Below are 16,152 nucleotides of genomic sequence, written 5' to 3' on the forward strand. Positions count from 1 at the left end.
CAGTCCTGTGGGCGAAAATGCCTTGTTGATGCTAGAGGTCAGAGGAGAATGGGCCGACTGATTCAAGCTGATAGAAGAGCAACTTTGCCTGAAATAAGCACTCGTTACAACCGAGGTATGCAGCAAAGTATTTGTGAAGCCACAACACACACAACCTTGAGGCGGATGGGCTACAACAGCAGAAGACCCCACCGGGTACCACTCATCTCCACTACAAATAGGAAAAAGAGGCTACAATTTGCAAGAGCTCACCAAAATTGGACAGTTGAAGACTGGAAAAATGTTCCCTGGTCTGATGAGTCTCGATTTCTGTTGAGACATTCAGATGGTAGAGTCAGAATTTGGCGTAAACAGAATGAGAACATGGATCCATCATGCCTTGTTACCACTGTGCAGGCTGGTGGTGGTGGTGTAATGGTGTGGCACACTTTAGGCCCCTTAGTGCCAATTGGGCATCGTTTAAATGCCTGAGCATTGTTTCTGACCATGTCCATCCCTTTATGGCCACCATGTACCCATCCTCTGATGGCTACTTCCAGCAGGATAATGCACCATGTCACAAAGCTCGAATCATTTCAAATTGGTTTCTTGAACATGACAATGAGTTCACTGTACTAAAATGGCCCCCACAGTCACCAGATCTCAACCCAATAGAGCATCTTTGGGATGTGGTGGAATGGGAGCTTCATGCCCTGGATGTGCATCCCACAAATCTCCATCAACTGCAAGATGCTATCCTATCAATATGGGCCAACATTTCTAAAGAATGCTTTCAGCACCTTGTTGAATCAATGCCACGTAGAATTAAGGCAGTTCTGAAGGCGAAAGGGGGTCAAACACAGTATTAGTATGGTGTTCCTAAGAATCCTTTAGGTGAGTGTATATAGCACCTTTTTAACCTTAACAGTATTCAAAGTGCTTTACACTGTGACTCATTCACCCATTCACACACACATGCAAGACACTAGCCTGCCATTGGGAGCAACTTGGGGTTCAGTGTCTTGCCCAAGGACACTTCGGCATGGGGAGTCGTGTGGGCCAGAATTCGAACCACCAACCCTGCAATTAGTGGCCGACCCACTCTACCAACTGAGCCACAGCCGCCCCACAAGCATTTACACATTACAAACATTTACACAAGCATCGCTTTGCTATGGAGAAAGCAATTTACTGACCGTGCCACAAGTTTAAGGGGGTAAAGAGAAAACACATATGACGCTTTTGTATCCTAAGCAGCTATTTCACAATAAACGGCTTTCAATGTAAACAAGCTCACTATCACATCCTTAAGAGACTTACAGCACAGAGTGTCTCTCTGTGTGTGTGTGTGTGTGTGTGTGTGTGTGTGTGTGTGTGTGTGTGTGTGTGTGTGTGTGTGTGTGTGTGTGTGTGTGTGTGTGCATGTTTATAATACATTGTGGGGACCAAATGTCCCCACAAGGATAGTAAAACCTGATATCACCTACCTTGTGGAGCCCAACCAGCAAGGGAAATGGCTTATTAATCGCAATAACCTGTTGATACTCACCCCCTTTTTGAGCACAAAACATTAAAATTACATACCTGAACTTAAATGGTTGTATTTACTGGACCCTTTGGAGTATGGACGCAGTTGTAGTATCTTTTGAAAGAAGACACTTTGGGCTTTATTTCCCAAGTTCAGAATTAATATATGTTGTTATTTTTTGAAGTTAGAGAAGCTGAAGTTTATAGAAATGAAAATATTTTGTGCTGAACATGTTTTTATAATCTAAAGAAAACAATAAAAAAGTGCCAAGACAACCCAGAAATACAATGTTCTCAAAGACACAAATCTAAAGAAGTCAAGTTTCAATTTTGAAGATGATCTAACAAACAATGAAGTTCCTGAAAGCTTTTTTCTCTGTAAAATCTCTGGCGGTGTACAGAGTAAAATTAAGGCTCTGCCTTTCAAGACGACACAAAATCTGACTGCACTGCTTGGCTATTATGAATAAAACTACGCCGCATTTTTTAAAAATAGACTTTTGAGACAGGCTCATTTTGTTTATGAGACTCTAATAAATAAGATAATATACAGTAAACATTCATTACATTTATAGATGGTAAATTATATATTAAACGTAAGCAGAGTGACGTCACTACAGCGTGCGGGGCATTGCATATCAACAAGATAAACAATGTTTTTTTGAAAATTTTAAAATGCAAAAATGTTTCTGCGAGGGATAGTTTTAGGGGTAGGGATAGGGTTAGGGGATAAAAATTATCATTAGAACTGTATAAAATTAAAATGCATGGAAGTCTATGGAGAGTCCCCACAATGATATAAAAACAAACTTTAGCAAGGAAAATATGCAACGTTTTGTGCATGAGGCCCCTCAGGTAACATAAAGCTCTCTGGTTTGATCTCAGTTACCCCTTGTAGAGCCACTGTGATAATATGGGGCTTTTCCACTGAACGGTACAGCTCAACTCGGCTCTGCTCGCTTTTTTGGGGTTTTCCACTGTGGATAGTACTTGGTATCTGGTACTTTTTTTAGTACCACCTCGGTCGAGGTACCAAGCGAGCCGAGCCTATACTAAATGTGATGTCAAAACCCTGCGATCACTGATTGATCAGAGAGAATCATCACTACCAGCGTCACTGGATTTGCGACACAGGACATCAACCCGCTAGTTTTAAAGTTAGCAACAGCGATAGCAGTATCATTAATCACGCGACTTTTGAATTGTAAAACGAAATGGCTGTGCGCAAAACCACGCCGTGGTCAATAAACGAGGTGTAGACGTTCCTCTCGTTAACGACAAATGAAACAAAAAGTCTTTCAGAAAGTGTCTCAGTTGTTAGCTGCACATGGCTACCACCGGACCAACCAACAGTGTAGGGAAAAGTTAAAAAAGAACCATCAAGGACCACAACAGCCGGAGTGGTTCAAACAAAAGATAGTGGAAGTGTTTCGACCAAATGGACGTTATCTATGGTAATAGACCGGCGAGCAATGGGAGGAAGAGTGTTGTTGGAGTCCACGATGGAGGATGGTACGTTAACTCTATACTCTGCTTAAAAACTTCACTTTATTTAGTTGACCAGCTACTAGAAAGCTTGCTTCTAAAACAACCAGGCCAATTTCACTGTTACACTTGTGTAAAATCACCATGCAACAACTGCTTTATGCACAATGAGCTAGTAGCTAACGGCTAGCGGTCATGTTATTGTTTATGGTCAGTAATGTTTGTGTCGCGTTTAAGATGATGTCACGGCAGTAGAGGTGGTGCAAATATGATGATCAGTCTATAATCCCACACACGTTGAGGTGGCACAAACTGCATTGGAAAAGCAAGCTCGAATCGTAACGGGCAGTGGAAAAGTGCCAATAATGTGCTCTTGAGTAAAGCACTTAAAGACACTTTACTCCAGAAAAAAACTCCCTGCAATTAGTGTGCTTTGCATAAAAGACTAAAATGACCAAAGTAGCAAAGTGTAAATTAAACTATTGTGAAGAATCAGTCCTGACAAATTTGTAAAGAATTAGTGCAATTAGTAGAATTTGAAAGCATTGTATCAGCCTGACTTTCTTTATATAATAGAATTTTATGATAAAGAGAAATCTATTGAAAAAATGACAAAACATGCATTTATTTTGGTTATTTCGTGCAGTAAGTACGGTTATGTGGTGCATTCAGTGTTTTGTGTGGTATTTGTGTAATAACAAAAATAAAAGACACTTCATAAAATTGCTTTCTTTTCAGTGCAGTAGTGCTGTGAGCACTTAAAATGACATCTTTTTTTATTTTTTTAGTAGCTGCCAAAATGTCATAATCATGACAATGCTGAATTTGACTGACCTAATATGATAGTGTATCCGATTCCACGTGGTCGACCCAAGTCCTGATCGATCGCCCTGATCTTACGCACTTCATAACCCTGCAGACACACACACACCAAAAACATTTAATGAGAGAGAAAGAGAAGGGAAAAGAGAGAGAGAGAGAGAAACACATAAAGAATACACATAAACAAACATTAAATCATGATACAAACATCAAAACAAGCTGAGAGAAGTGTAACGAGCTGAGTGTAACTATAAAAATCTATATTCACTATAGAAATTACTATAGAGTTTTTCATGACTTTTTAAGGTTTTTTTTTTATTCTTATGACTTTTACAGGCATGGAAATCACAATTGTCAAATTCCCTGATATTTGCAGGTTTCCTATGGCCCAGATTACTCCCATAAATCATGAAAGAAAACCTCTGTGTCTAACTGAACTACAAGCTCATTTTTTCCTTTATTGAACGAAAATATCCCTATATCCTTTCACTAACACTCACTAACACTAACATATACTATTTCAAGATTGACAGAGAGAGCATGTTTGTGATAGTGATACCCAAAAATGAAAATTCTGTGATTATTTACCCCTAGTTTTTCAAACTATTCAGGAAAGACACTGAGTCCATCAAAGCTAAAAGTGTACAAAATAATCACATAAAGAGACATAAGGGACCTGGTGAACAATGCCGTTACAGGGACGTCAGCTTCAAGAACAAACAAATGAAATGAGACATGAAAAACCAAAACTGAGAAATATACAGAAATGAGAATTAGAGGACTCTTTGATCCTGAATGAGAAATGGTAAAAATGCTTAAAGAGAACAGATAGAGAGAAAGCATTTGTCATTGATCCAGCTAATAGTGTCTGAGAGCAGTTAATGCTTCATTTGGGCCAACACTCCACCGCTATTACAGCACACAATCAATTACAGCACGTTTAGAGACAGAACACAAGAAAGATTGGAGGGAGAAATGGATGACAAAAGTAGGGAGTGAGCGACTGAACAGAAGGGATGAAGTGTGGCTGAAGTAATTTGCGAGCTATTCTCCACACAAGTGGAATGTTCAATCATGCACATGTGTCTCTCTCTTGCTGCTGTCCTTTCATCCTTAAATATTCTCCCTGCACCTTTTCGTTCACTTCTCTGTCCTCCCTCCATCCCTTTGTCTCTTCTCCTCCACCATTTTAGATCAAGCGCTTGACAGCCCCTTAAAAACCTTTAAATGTCACCCTGACAAAAGAAAACGGCGAACAACGGTGCAAAAACTCCCCACTTTACCTGCAAAACATAGTTGTTCTCTCCGTTTTAGCCTTTGTCAAACTTTTGTCAATTTGACAGGTTGATTCTGCTTTCTACAGTATGAACGTGTGCAGCAAAGTGTGCGTGCGCGTGTGTATGTGTGTGTGTGTGTGTGTGTGTACATGTGCATTTTAGTTGCCCACACTCATTTTCCCAAGTCATTTGGAATGTTAAATAGTGCTTAATAGTACCGGTAACTACAACTGAAATTGCTCAATAATTGTATTTTTAATTTTTCATTGAGTCAACTAATAGAAAAGTAATAATAAGATGACTTTATGCTTTACATTGCCCATTGATGTCATGTTCCTCCTGGAAGGCAACTGATGTGAGCACCCAAATGGATTTGATTCCTAGGGAAGACACATATTTATGTTTTCAAAGTATATAAATTAGGGCTGGGAAATATAATCTGTTCAAAATACAAAATGACGCAGATTATGCAGTATCCGTAAATAATGTTTTTCCCACTTCCTTTGGCTAAAATTGGCATTTATAAATGTCCAGGAGGCTGCCGTATCTCTTCGCATCACCAGCAAATGTTTATCACTGTCATCTGAACCAGTGTATTGGCAACGTAATCTTAAGTTTACCTTGTCATTAAAGCTTGATATCAATTGAATCTGTCCATTTGATCCTATTATTAAGAAATTCCACTGGAAAACAGCAGAAGATTTTGCTCAACCTTTAATTGCAGCATGTCCACTGATTTTATAGCATGTAAATATATACTTTTATCAAGGCTTTATGCCTGTAGAAATATGTCTAGTTAACTGTATTTGCAAAAAAAAATTAGCATGTGCTGTATATATTTAAATAATTAAAATAAATTATTATTAACCAATTTCTTGCTAATTCTTTGAGACATGGTATAAAATAAATATATTTATGATCATATTTTAATGTTTGTTTTAATGTACCATGTACCAAGATTAATCACAGAAAACTGTGATTTACTTGTTTAAAAAATATATATTGATTCACAGTCCTAATATACATTAAGGAGTATTATAATGTATTATGTGTCGGCCTTATTGAGATTCTTATATTACAGGATGATTTAATTCATTCATTAAAAAACCTAGTTGTTTTTGTGCCAGAAAAATATGGCTCTGCTTAAATTTGAAAGACTGAGGCTATTTGTCACTCTGGGAAGTAGTCACAAGGGCTATATCGTGTTAATGATAATATTTGGAGTGAAAAGTGTAAAGGTGCCAATGTGCATTTTTTTCAGTATTGGTTTTGTGTTTAATTCTTCAAAACCCTCTTAAATCAAAATTATTTTGGTGAATTCTACCCTACTAAATACATTTTAAATAGTTTTTGTCATAGTTCTTGGGTAAACAAGCAAACATAATCCAACTACACTGGCAAACTTTAATGCAAGGGTCAGATATTTGCTGAAAAAGGTTTTATGACAAAGGTATTTTTCCTGAAATGTCAGAACATGCAGTCATATTTTTATTGGGGTATGTTGTCACAGGTGCTTTAAATGTCATAAAATTGATCAAATACAATATTTGTTGGCCGAAACAATTTTAAAATATATTTTTGAACGTTACCTTTTCCATTTGTGTTATTTCATTAATTGTTTTGTGCCTCATCATTGTTTTAATATTTTACATTTTGCTGCACAGCCGGCAATAGGCTCTTTATGCAGGCACAGATTTGATTAAATTATTAGTTTGACTGTAGTTTAACACCGCCAGTGGGCCACGAGAAAAAGAAAAATTATTATCAAAATGTTAATAACTACAGTCTTGACCAACACAAAATAGGTACTGTTTTAAAGCTTAGAAGCTCTACTTTACAATGCATCTAGGCATTATGAACATACAGTGCTTTGAAATTTGCAGACAAATCAGAATTGTTCCATTTTGATAATTTCTAAAAACATTTGCACTGTACATATTATTGTAATTGGTAAAAACATCAAACTCATTAAATAGCTATGAGTCATATGTTTTTTGAAAGCTCTGAAAGAGCAAAATACAACCAGCCTATTTGTTTTACTCACATGTAGCGTGTAATAGCTATATGTCTTTGAAATTCATGTTTCATATTAACAGGTGTTGCTCATATGCCGCATTTCTGCTTATAACTTCAAGAAAAATACATAGAACATAAAATATCACATACCATTACTTAGAGGAGGCAATTAACTATAAAATAAGCCCACACACAAAGTAATCAGATGTATACATTATTAGATAGCCCACACGAAGCACAATGTGCACACAATATCTGGCTATTTGGCATCATGCTCTCTGGCTATAATCTCGTTAGCTTTTCTGAATCAGAAGACGACATTGGAAATGCTGAAGCATCATAAAACGCAAAACGAATCAGATTGGTTTCACATTACTGCAACCAGTGGTGATAGTCCTCCATATTTGGGCACAGAGTTATCAATCACTGTAATTAGATTTGGCCACCAGGAGATGGCACCAAGTACATGACACAGACTCAATGATGACTCAAATGTCAAAGAATGAAACTCATTCAGTAAAATTTCATCACTAAAATCATATCTGCATGTGTTATGATTCACTGTTGTGTGCCATGTGTTTCTCCCCTGTCATCTGTTCTACCGGACTACAATTCCCATAATTCCTTGCTCTCATCACTGCCAGCTGTCCTTGATTGTTTTAACCTGTCTTTCATCTACTCATTCCGTGTATGATCAGTGGCCTTCTTATATGTTTGCTCCTGTACATGTTCTTGTTTCCCATTGTGGATATTTTATTTGTTCCTGTATTTACCCATTAGTTTGCACTTGTTTATTTCTCATTAAACTCCTTAGCCGCACCTAGATCCAGCTCTCGTGACTTCCTTCCTTACGTTACAGCATGCAAACCTTTAGTGATTGTTGTGTTTGCATGTGGAATCTGTTCTTATGTACAATTATTGTTTTCCAAGTTATAAGCCTTTCATTTTGCGTATACCACTGAATCTTTAAAAACACCCTCAGAGCAGAAAGGTGCATTGTCTAAGATTCAGAAACCCTTTTATTAATGACACCTGTGGCCATTAAGTGAACTGCATCCAGCTACATGTTGGTCGTGCACACACTCCATAGAGACAAGAGCGAGCGAGCATTGACCAAAACAATGACGTAATGTACAAAGAGACAACGTGATTCACCAGCATCATGCTGACAGATAAGGTAGCATAATTAAAATCATACAGTTATGATTGTTTTACTACACACTTTGAGACTGTATATTATATTTGACTCTCCTGTGCTGGAACAGGGCTAAAACAAAGTGTGGATATAGGTCTGAATATGCGAGACTGTAGTTTGAAGTATTCACTTTTCTTTGCATGATACATTGAGAGCATTTATACAATAGCCTATGTCGGCGTTAGCTAGCTAGCCAGTTTTATCAATAGCTGTTAGCTAAATTTGGTGGATGATGACAGTAGCTGTTCATAAAATAGAGTGTACATTATAAATATGTTGACACAATTCAGTATTTATGTGAATCCATCCCAACTGTCATTTTTATATGTCGATGTGCTATTGTTTTATAATAACAGAATGTATATTATTTCAGTATAACCAAGTTACGTTACACTAATGAATGGGTCTTTTTGCATAATCTTGAACATTGTCTAGCATCGATTTCATGTGTTATTGTAGTTCAGCTAAAATTACACAGATCAATCCTTATGGCACTATATTTCACATGCTTTGCTGTTATGTAAGCTGCCCTGTCCAATAAGAAGAACGCCCATTCAGGGTCAGTTTTGATCCCCAAAACCGAACGAAGTTCCCTCCAGGAATCAAATGCCCTCTTTAGTTTTTGCTCGACCACGATCACATTCCCGTTCAGCCAGACGGGATTCTGTAGATACATGTTTTGTGTGTGAGTGTATGTGTTTGTTTTTGGCTCACTCACAGCTGGATTCCATCTCTAAGCTAGCGTTACCTAGTGTTGAAGTTTGTTGTCACTGTTGAATAGTGGAAGAGAAGGTATTACTATCTAAGGCAAGGCTCACTGGAGCCGGCAAAAGCGACTCACTCCCCTCGCATGAAAATAAGTCTACAGGCTTTAATAGGCAACCTAGTAAGTCCGGGAAGGGCTCATTTTTTAAGTTGATTTACAAGCCGTTCACACATTGGCAAAAAGGGGTGAATAATACATGAAAATTTTTACATATTGCACCTTTAAAGGGTTAACTGCTGTGAATTCTGAGTAGCTTCTAGCTTGGCAGGCTATAACACTACATAAGAGAGATGCACCTGAGGTAGAACGAGAGATGGAGGGAGGGCAAAAAGAGCTTTGTTTTGACAGACATATTTGATATCAGTTTGTGTGTAAATGCCAGCAGCTTTGAAAACCATCCACACTTGGACTGGGTGATCGGATATTGATGATGTCTTACAAAGATCCCGATGCCAATTGCGACACTCATTGACAGATGATGATCGACAACATCGTGAAATGGCAAAACCATGAATCTGGGAAGTCACCAAATATATTAAACCGTAGCCCAGGGTGTGAAAGTAGCACTCGCCACCCGTAAAATGTGACGAGGCCAAATGTGTTTCATGCACAAGAAATTTTGCTCATCTACTTGCAACAGGTGGGCGACCTATAAGACGTCTCAGAGTGACAAATGAGAAATGCTGTTAGTCATAAAGACACACGCTTGAAGAAGCACACTTTATTATATTAAACTCTGTTTGTTCAGAGGTGTGCAGCACAAGACTGTCTCATGGAACACATTTTTTCATGTTTCATTTGTCTGAAAACTGTTTGCAAGAATAATCTTTGTATTAAAGACACAAAGATGAAAGTGATTAAATTCTTAAGTAATACAAGACACATTTACCTTGAACCTAAAACGGAGTTTAACTGGAGCATTAACTGTATTACCAAAACACAATACAAACATAAATTCGATAAGAACACACATTTGGCAGCATTATTTTGGGAGCACAAGGGAATTTATTAGGCTTATTTATTATTATTGTAGTCTTCACATTTATAATTGTCTTTAGTTCTTAATCTGTAGACAATTAGTAATTGTCCACCTGGTGTCATTGACAGGTACTTACCTGATGGCAAATGGAGCCGTTGGAGACGGTAAATGTTTAAATAAGGCGGTTAAATAAGTAAATAAGACCCTAAAGTGCAATTTGAATTTAGAAATGTAATTTATGTTTTTCATGTTTCAATAAATTGATAACTTTTTAAAGCAAAATCAATTAAATAAAAAAATTCACTGACCCTCAGCAGGGGGCGTTAACGATTATACGCCGATTATCGATTAAATAATTTTGACATATTGCCCAGCCCTTATCCACACCCACTCAGTCACTTAGCCTGAGGCCCGTCGACTGAGCTGACACACAATCTGTCTGTGTACGAGTGTGTGTAAGAGGGAAGATAAGGTTTAAGCATTCAGCATGTGTCTAAGTGTGTACGTCAACATCATTTTACATGAACATGCCAGTGTGACGTGTCCCGTTAACGAGGGGATACGTGTTTGGAATGTTTAATTTTCAGCACAAAGGCCTCTTGTCTATTTGAAGAGTGCTTCCGCAACTTATCGGTTTGCGTCAATGAAGATTGTACTGGAAACACTTTCGCACATAAGAAATTAAATGTCGAAATCAATCGTGTCCACTCAGAGCTTGATGCTGATCGGCTAACTTAGACAGGACAACTGGACTGAAGTCATCACTTTCTCGCCCTCAATCTATTCCTGACTTGCTCTGAGATAACTGATAGATCTGTGTCACTACAATTCACTTTTGACACACTCAAAAGTTAATGTCTATGCAAATGGAAAGACATCAACATTTTCACTGAAAAATTACTTTCAGAAGACTTGGAAATGAGTCCATGGACTACCTTTATGATACTTTTGAGTCTTTTTTTAAGCTTTAACACTAGAAGCGTGGAGCCACTGTAACCTACGCTTAGCGCGACTAAAGGGGTCAGAAGACCGCCTAGTTTTCAAACAGGGACACTGCTACTTACACATAATGATCGCTAGATGGTGCCTCTTGCGTGTAGCTAATGGCTTGGTCTTAAAAATGTCACAGCGAGTTAGGCAGCATTTGCCCTATAAATGCTTATAGACTGAATTAATTGACATTTTGTCTACAGTTGATACAGATCCATTTGTCCTGGTAACATTGTCTTACATTTATTTTAGGATATGCACCTATATTTAGTTTGTATAATTTTGTTCTTGTTTGGCATAAATCACGCTGTGATCGACTATCCAATGCCAGTACAATGAAGAGATGGACTACGATGTACATTAAAACAAGTCATACAGGTTTGGAACAACAAGAGGGTGAGTATATTATAATTTTTGTGTGAACTATCCCTTTAAACTACTGTTTAAAAACATTGTATTCTGTACTTCAAAAAGAAATACTGGATCATTAAGTAAACAGACAGAAACACACATGCTTAGAAAAAACATGCACATTAAATATACATATTTATGCACATGACCTGCAGCGGTGTGTTTGCCACGGTGAGTAAATTGGCAGAGGAATGAATGGCTGGTGGTGAATCATATCTTTAAATCTTGGTCTGAATGACCTTTTTCATGGGCTCTCACGCTGAGCAGGTCAGAGTATAAATCTTACACTGTAATTACACGAATATTCCAGCGGGTTTTCGCAGGTATAATGGCTGCTTCTCTCATAATAATTGTCTTATTAGTGAACACATACATTTTCAGCCAAATTGTCGCTCTCTATCTGTTTCTCTCTCTTATTCCCTTGAGACTTTTATGTTTTATAAAAATCTTTACTTTCTATTCAATGGAATATTCCTACTTTTGGTCTCTTGCTATGTCTAAAAACCAGTCAAAATGTCCCAAAATGTTCAAATGTTCAATCCAATGTCCCAAAATGCCATGATACTTTAAGGTTGGCAGCTCATTGGTTTTGAGAAACAGCCAATGTATCTGGATGAATCTCATGAAACCGGTCAAGAAAATGTACAGGTCATATTTCAGCCCAACATGAAAAGAGAAAATGAACTGTATATCACTTAGAGAAAATGAGAAGAGATTTTTAGGACAATACGATATTTTTTGCATTGTGCCATTATATTCATGACAACTAAAAACATTGTACTACTTTTTCTTTCCTTCATGTTTTACTCTAATTCAGTGAAAATACAGTTTTATTGTAACAGGAATCTAATGAGAATCACCACTGAGAACAGTTGGAGTTATAAAAACACTCAGATGTTCAGAAATATATTCAGATACATTACAGTAATAAGAATTTGTGGATGGAAAATGTGCTTCACTGTCATGAAAACAATGTCAAACTGTCAACAACAAGCTAATAGTCCTACAAAGGCTTCATTTTCTATATGCAAAATAATTTTTCTTTAGATTTTGGGGTAATGTGACGAGATTCGGCATTTAAATATTACATTATCACATTTACAGTATATGTATGTGCGTGTGTGTGTGTGTGTGTGTGTGTGTGTGTGTGTGTGTGTGTGCGTGTGCGTGCGCGTGTGGGCAGGTTTGGTTGGTTTACGAGTAATTTTTTTTAGGTTACAAACTGGTAATTACTAGGTTATTCTGGTACAAATGTGGTTTATGAGGATATTTCAAGTGTCCCAATAATTCAAATCACTTAAAAAACATACTAAACAATGTTTTTTCCAAAATGTAAAAATGCAGAAAGTTTTTTGTGAGGGTTTGGATTAGGGTAGGGGATAGAATCTATAGTTCGTACAGTATGTGTGTGTGTGTGTGTGTGTGTGTGTGTGTGTATATGCATATACTGACTGGTGGTGCATCCTCCATTATATTAGTGCTGTATGGGAGGTTGGTGAAGATGGGGTCCATGTCTTGAACATCAGTGATGGTAATCGCCAAATTAGCCAGACTGGAGAGAGGACGACGTTTATCCTGGTCCTTTAAAAGAGAAAAAAAATACACAAACACATATTATGTTTTTCCATGCAAAGGTCATCACCACAATGCTAGAGTGTTGTGAGTGGTCGCCAGGGCCTTGTTGTGAGGTTGCTAAGATGTTCTGAATGCTTGCTAGGTCATTGCTAAGGTATTCTGGTTGGTTGGTTACTTACTAATAAATGTTGGTTACTTACTAATAAATATACAATCTAGATCTCTGTTGAATTGTGTGTGTTTTCTAACCGTGGCATTAACAGTGAGCTGATAGGAAGTTGTGGTCTCATAGTCCAGTGCTCTGGTCACAGTAACTGTTCCTCTGGCCCCATCAATGGCAAAGAACGGAGAGAGAGGCTGGAAGGAGAACAGCACACTGCCGCCCGTGCCCTGATCCGGGTCTGTGGCGTTCACCATAAACACCGATGTTCCCACTGGAGTGTTCTGTACACAAACACACATAGAGAAATTAAACACATCTTTAATTAAATAATTAATTAATTAAGAACGAAGGAAAGAAAGGAAGAAAGATTATTGCATGAGGAATACTTTGTAATGCTGTGTTTCAGCATATTTCAGATGAGTGACAGCTCTTGTGTTAGTCATTTTGTCATTGTAAATGACAGATGTCAGAGATGTTCACTGAGACATGATGCAGCCAGCACAACAGCACACACGTGCCATAAAACTTACTCAGAACATACACATAGCCCAGGGCTAAACAGCTGGAGGAGTGCATTTAAACAGTCTCAAAGTTTTAACCCTGTCCCTAATACTACAACAAAATATACGAATACACTTATAGCAGGGGTGCTTATAACATGGACCTGTTGATCGCAAGACAAATGCTGAAGGACTTTGTTTAAAGGTCAAAAGGGTTTAAAGAGAGAAAACTACAGAAATAACAAGAATCTCATTTCAGCTCCCCTGGAGATTTAGCCTGAGAAAGAGCATTGGTATTAAAATGAATGGGAGAATTTGGAATGCCCAGTGTGGTAGATGCAGTAAAGGAAGTCCTGCCTTACAGGTAAAAGAGCCAGTCACCTTTCAGATGCAAAGTCATCTAGAAAACGTGCATGTGAATTATCTGGACCAGCTTGAAAAACAGCATTTTGAGAATGATCTGAGCTAACATAAAAAGCACTTTATGACACAATTGGTGTCAGATTTAACTGCTGATTTGAAATAAGTTCTTTGATCGTAATCTTGACCAATTGTTTTGAAGATTTAGTTCATTCTCTATTCAAGTAGATAGAAGGTTTAATTTTATGCAGACTCATTGAGTCAAAAAGCACTCATTCTGTGAAATCTCATTACTAAAATCATGTCTCCATGCTACGCATACCTTCAGTCATTGTTGTGTTTGCATGTGTAATTCGTTTTTTTTTTTTATGTACGATTATTATGTATAACCTGTTTGGAAAGGCTTTTGGACACATGGAGATGTTTTTGGACACTATGATAAATAATTTTTGTAATGTTATAACTTGTGATTGCTTTGTTGTATCAAAACAAAATTTTTCTAAGATATTCTTGACATTTTTGGGAACAAAATAAAAGCTTCTCAGAGCCATCTTGTTTACAACCAGCAACATATCAGGTCAAATAAAACATTTTTGGCTAAAAACACATTCCCCCAGCAGTTTCTAGGCTGAGTCTCAGAATGTATCATAATTTATATAATTAAACAATTTTAAAAGTTTTCTTTCCAATGATACCAAACATTTTACCCTCCTTTTTTTATATTTTTTTTATTTTAAGCTTAAAAAAATAAGCCTTTAATTGAGGTTATGTCACTGAAACAGGGAATCATTAAAAACACCTTCAGAGCTTAAATGGTTAAAATAGCTTCATTTTCTTTATTCTTAAAAAAAAAAAATTGGGGGGGTTCATGTCTCTTGAGTTTTATGGGATTTGTCATTAAATCTATAATTCATACAATAAATGTACACATGATAAACAAACAAACACAACAACAACACTATATGGGAATGACAAGTGCACTTAAACTCATGCTACTCCTGTTTAAAGTCTTGACTGATTTTAGTCGCTGCATTATTCATGTTTATAATCAGGACTACATGGAAACTGCAGACTTTTTCCACATTTTCCACATTTGAGGGAACATCTGTAAAATTGTGCAAAAGGGATTTACTAAAAACATAGTAAAATCGGTAAAATGGAGCTGAGATTACTTATATTGGTAGCTGAAATCATCACGATAAATATTTTAAAAACAACAAATAAAGGGAGGGGAATGTGTAGAACAAATATAAATAAAATATTTTCTATGATGTGACAGGAGTTGTGCGTGCACAGGTTACGTCCAGTAATGCATGTACAGATAAACGACTCAATATTAATGCACCACCTCCAGAATCCTAAGGCTGAAGTAAGAGAGAGGAAAAGAGTGAGAAAGAGAGGGAGACACATCCTCTTCCACAAGAGTAAAAACCAGATCTCTCCTGAGAGGAAGAAGTCATACTACTGCAAGTGCTCACTTTTATCTCTTTCAATAACACAGCAGATATCCATCCTTTGAAGAAAAAAAAAAGGATTAGAAAAGATTCAGATAAACTATTGGAGAGGAAGAAAGCATGAGAGGTATAAGAAAGGAAAAGATAAAAGAGAAAGAGAAAAGAGGATTAGAAAAAGAAGAATGGTAAGAAGGAATGAAGATAGATGTGGACAGTGAATTCTAACTTCTGCTTTTTGGCTTGCCCTGATAACACTCTCTCACACTCATACTGTTCAACTGCCCTAAACTCCTCCATGCTAAAGTTCATACTCTTTCAAAAAAACATTTTAGACAAACTGAAATTTAGGAAACAGGAACACTTGTTTAGTCAGTCAAATTAATAATGGCAATAAAGTTGGCAATACATTTGCATCATCAATGTGAGTACTGCCATTAATACTAGCGTCAGCTGTTTAGCACTGTATCTAGATAATTACTCAGGAGGTGAAGACAGCAGCTTCACTGTTTGTCATGTTTTATCCCTTTGCTTTTACTACCAACATTTTGTGCTGCAGACATTGCAAGAGATGTGAAAAATGCAAGAAATGTACTATGAATTGGTAACTTAAATGTCATCAATAGCAGATCACCATTTCAAGTTGGTGTGCACTC

The 16,152-nt window shown here is 37.2% G+C and overlaps 1 protein-coding gene across 1 annotated transcript in view; it reads right to left on the reverse strand.

The window, feature by feature from the left end:
- Positions 1–16,152, reverse strand: part of LOC127660306 (cadherin-23-like) — a 227,864-nt gene that overhangs the window by 125,440 nt on the left and 86,272 nt on the right. The window contains exons 6-8 of the mRNA XM_052150444.1: positions 13,272–13,466; positions 12,900–13,028; positions 3,826–3,904 (exon numbers count right to left, since the gene is read on the reverse strand). Of these exons, the coding sequence (XP_052006404.1) occupies positions 3,826–3,904; positions 12,900–13,028; positions 13,272–13,466 (403 nt within the window). The remainder of the gene's footprint in view (positions 1–3,825; positions 3,905–12,899; positions 13,029–13,271; positions 13,467–16,152) is intronic.

This window comes from Xyrauchen texanus, chromosome 20, assembly GCF_025860055.1.
Source record: "Xyrauchen texanus isolate HMW12.3.18 chromosome 20, RBS_HiC_50CHRs, whole genome shotgun sequence".
Taxonomy (NCBI): Eukaryota; Metazoa; Chordata; class Actinopteri; order Cypriniformes; family Catostomidae; genus Xyrauchen; species Xyrauchen texanus.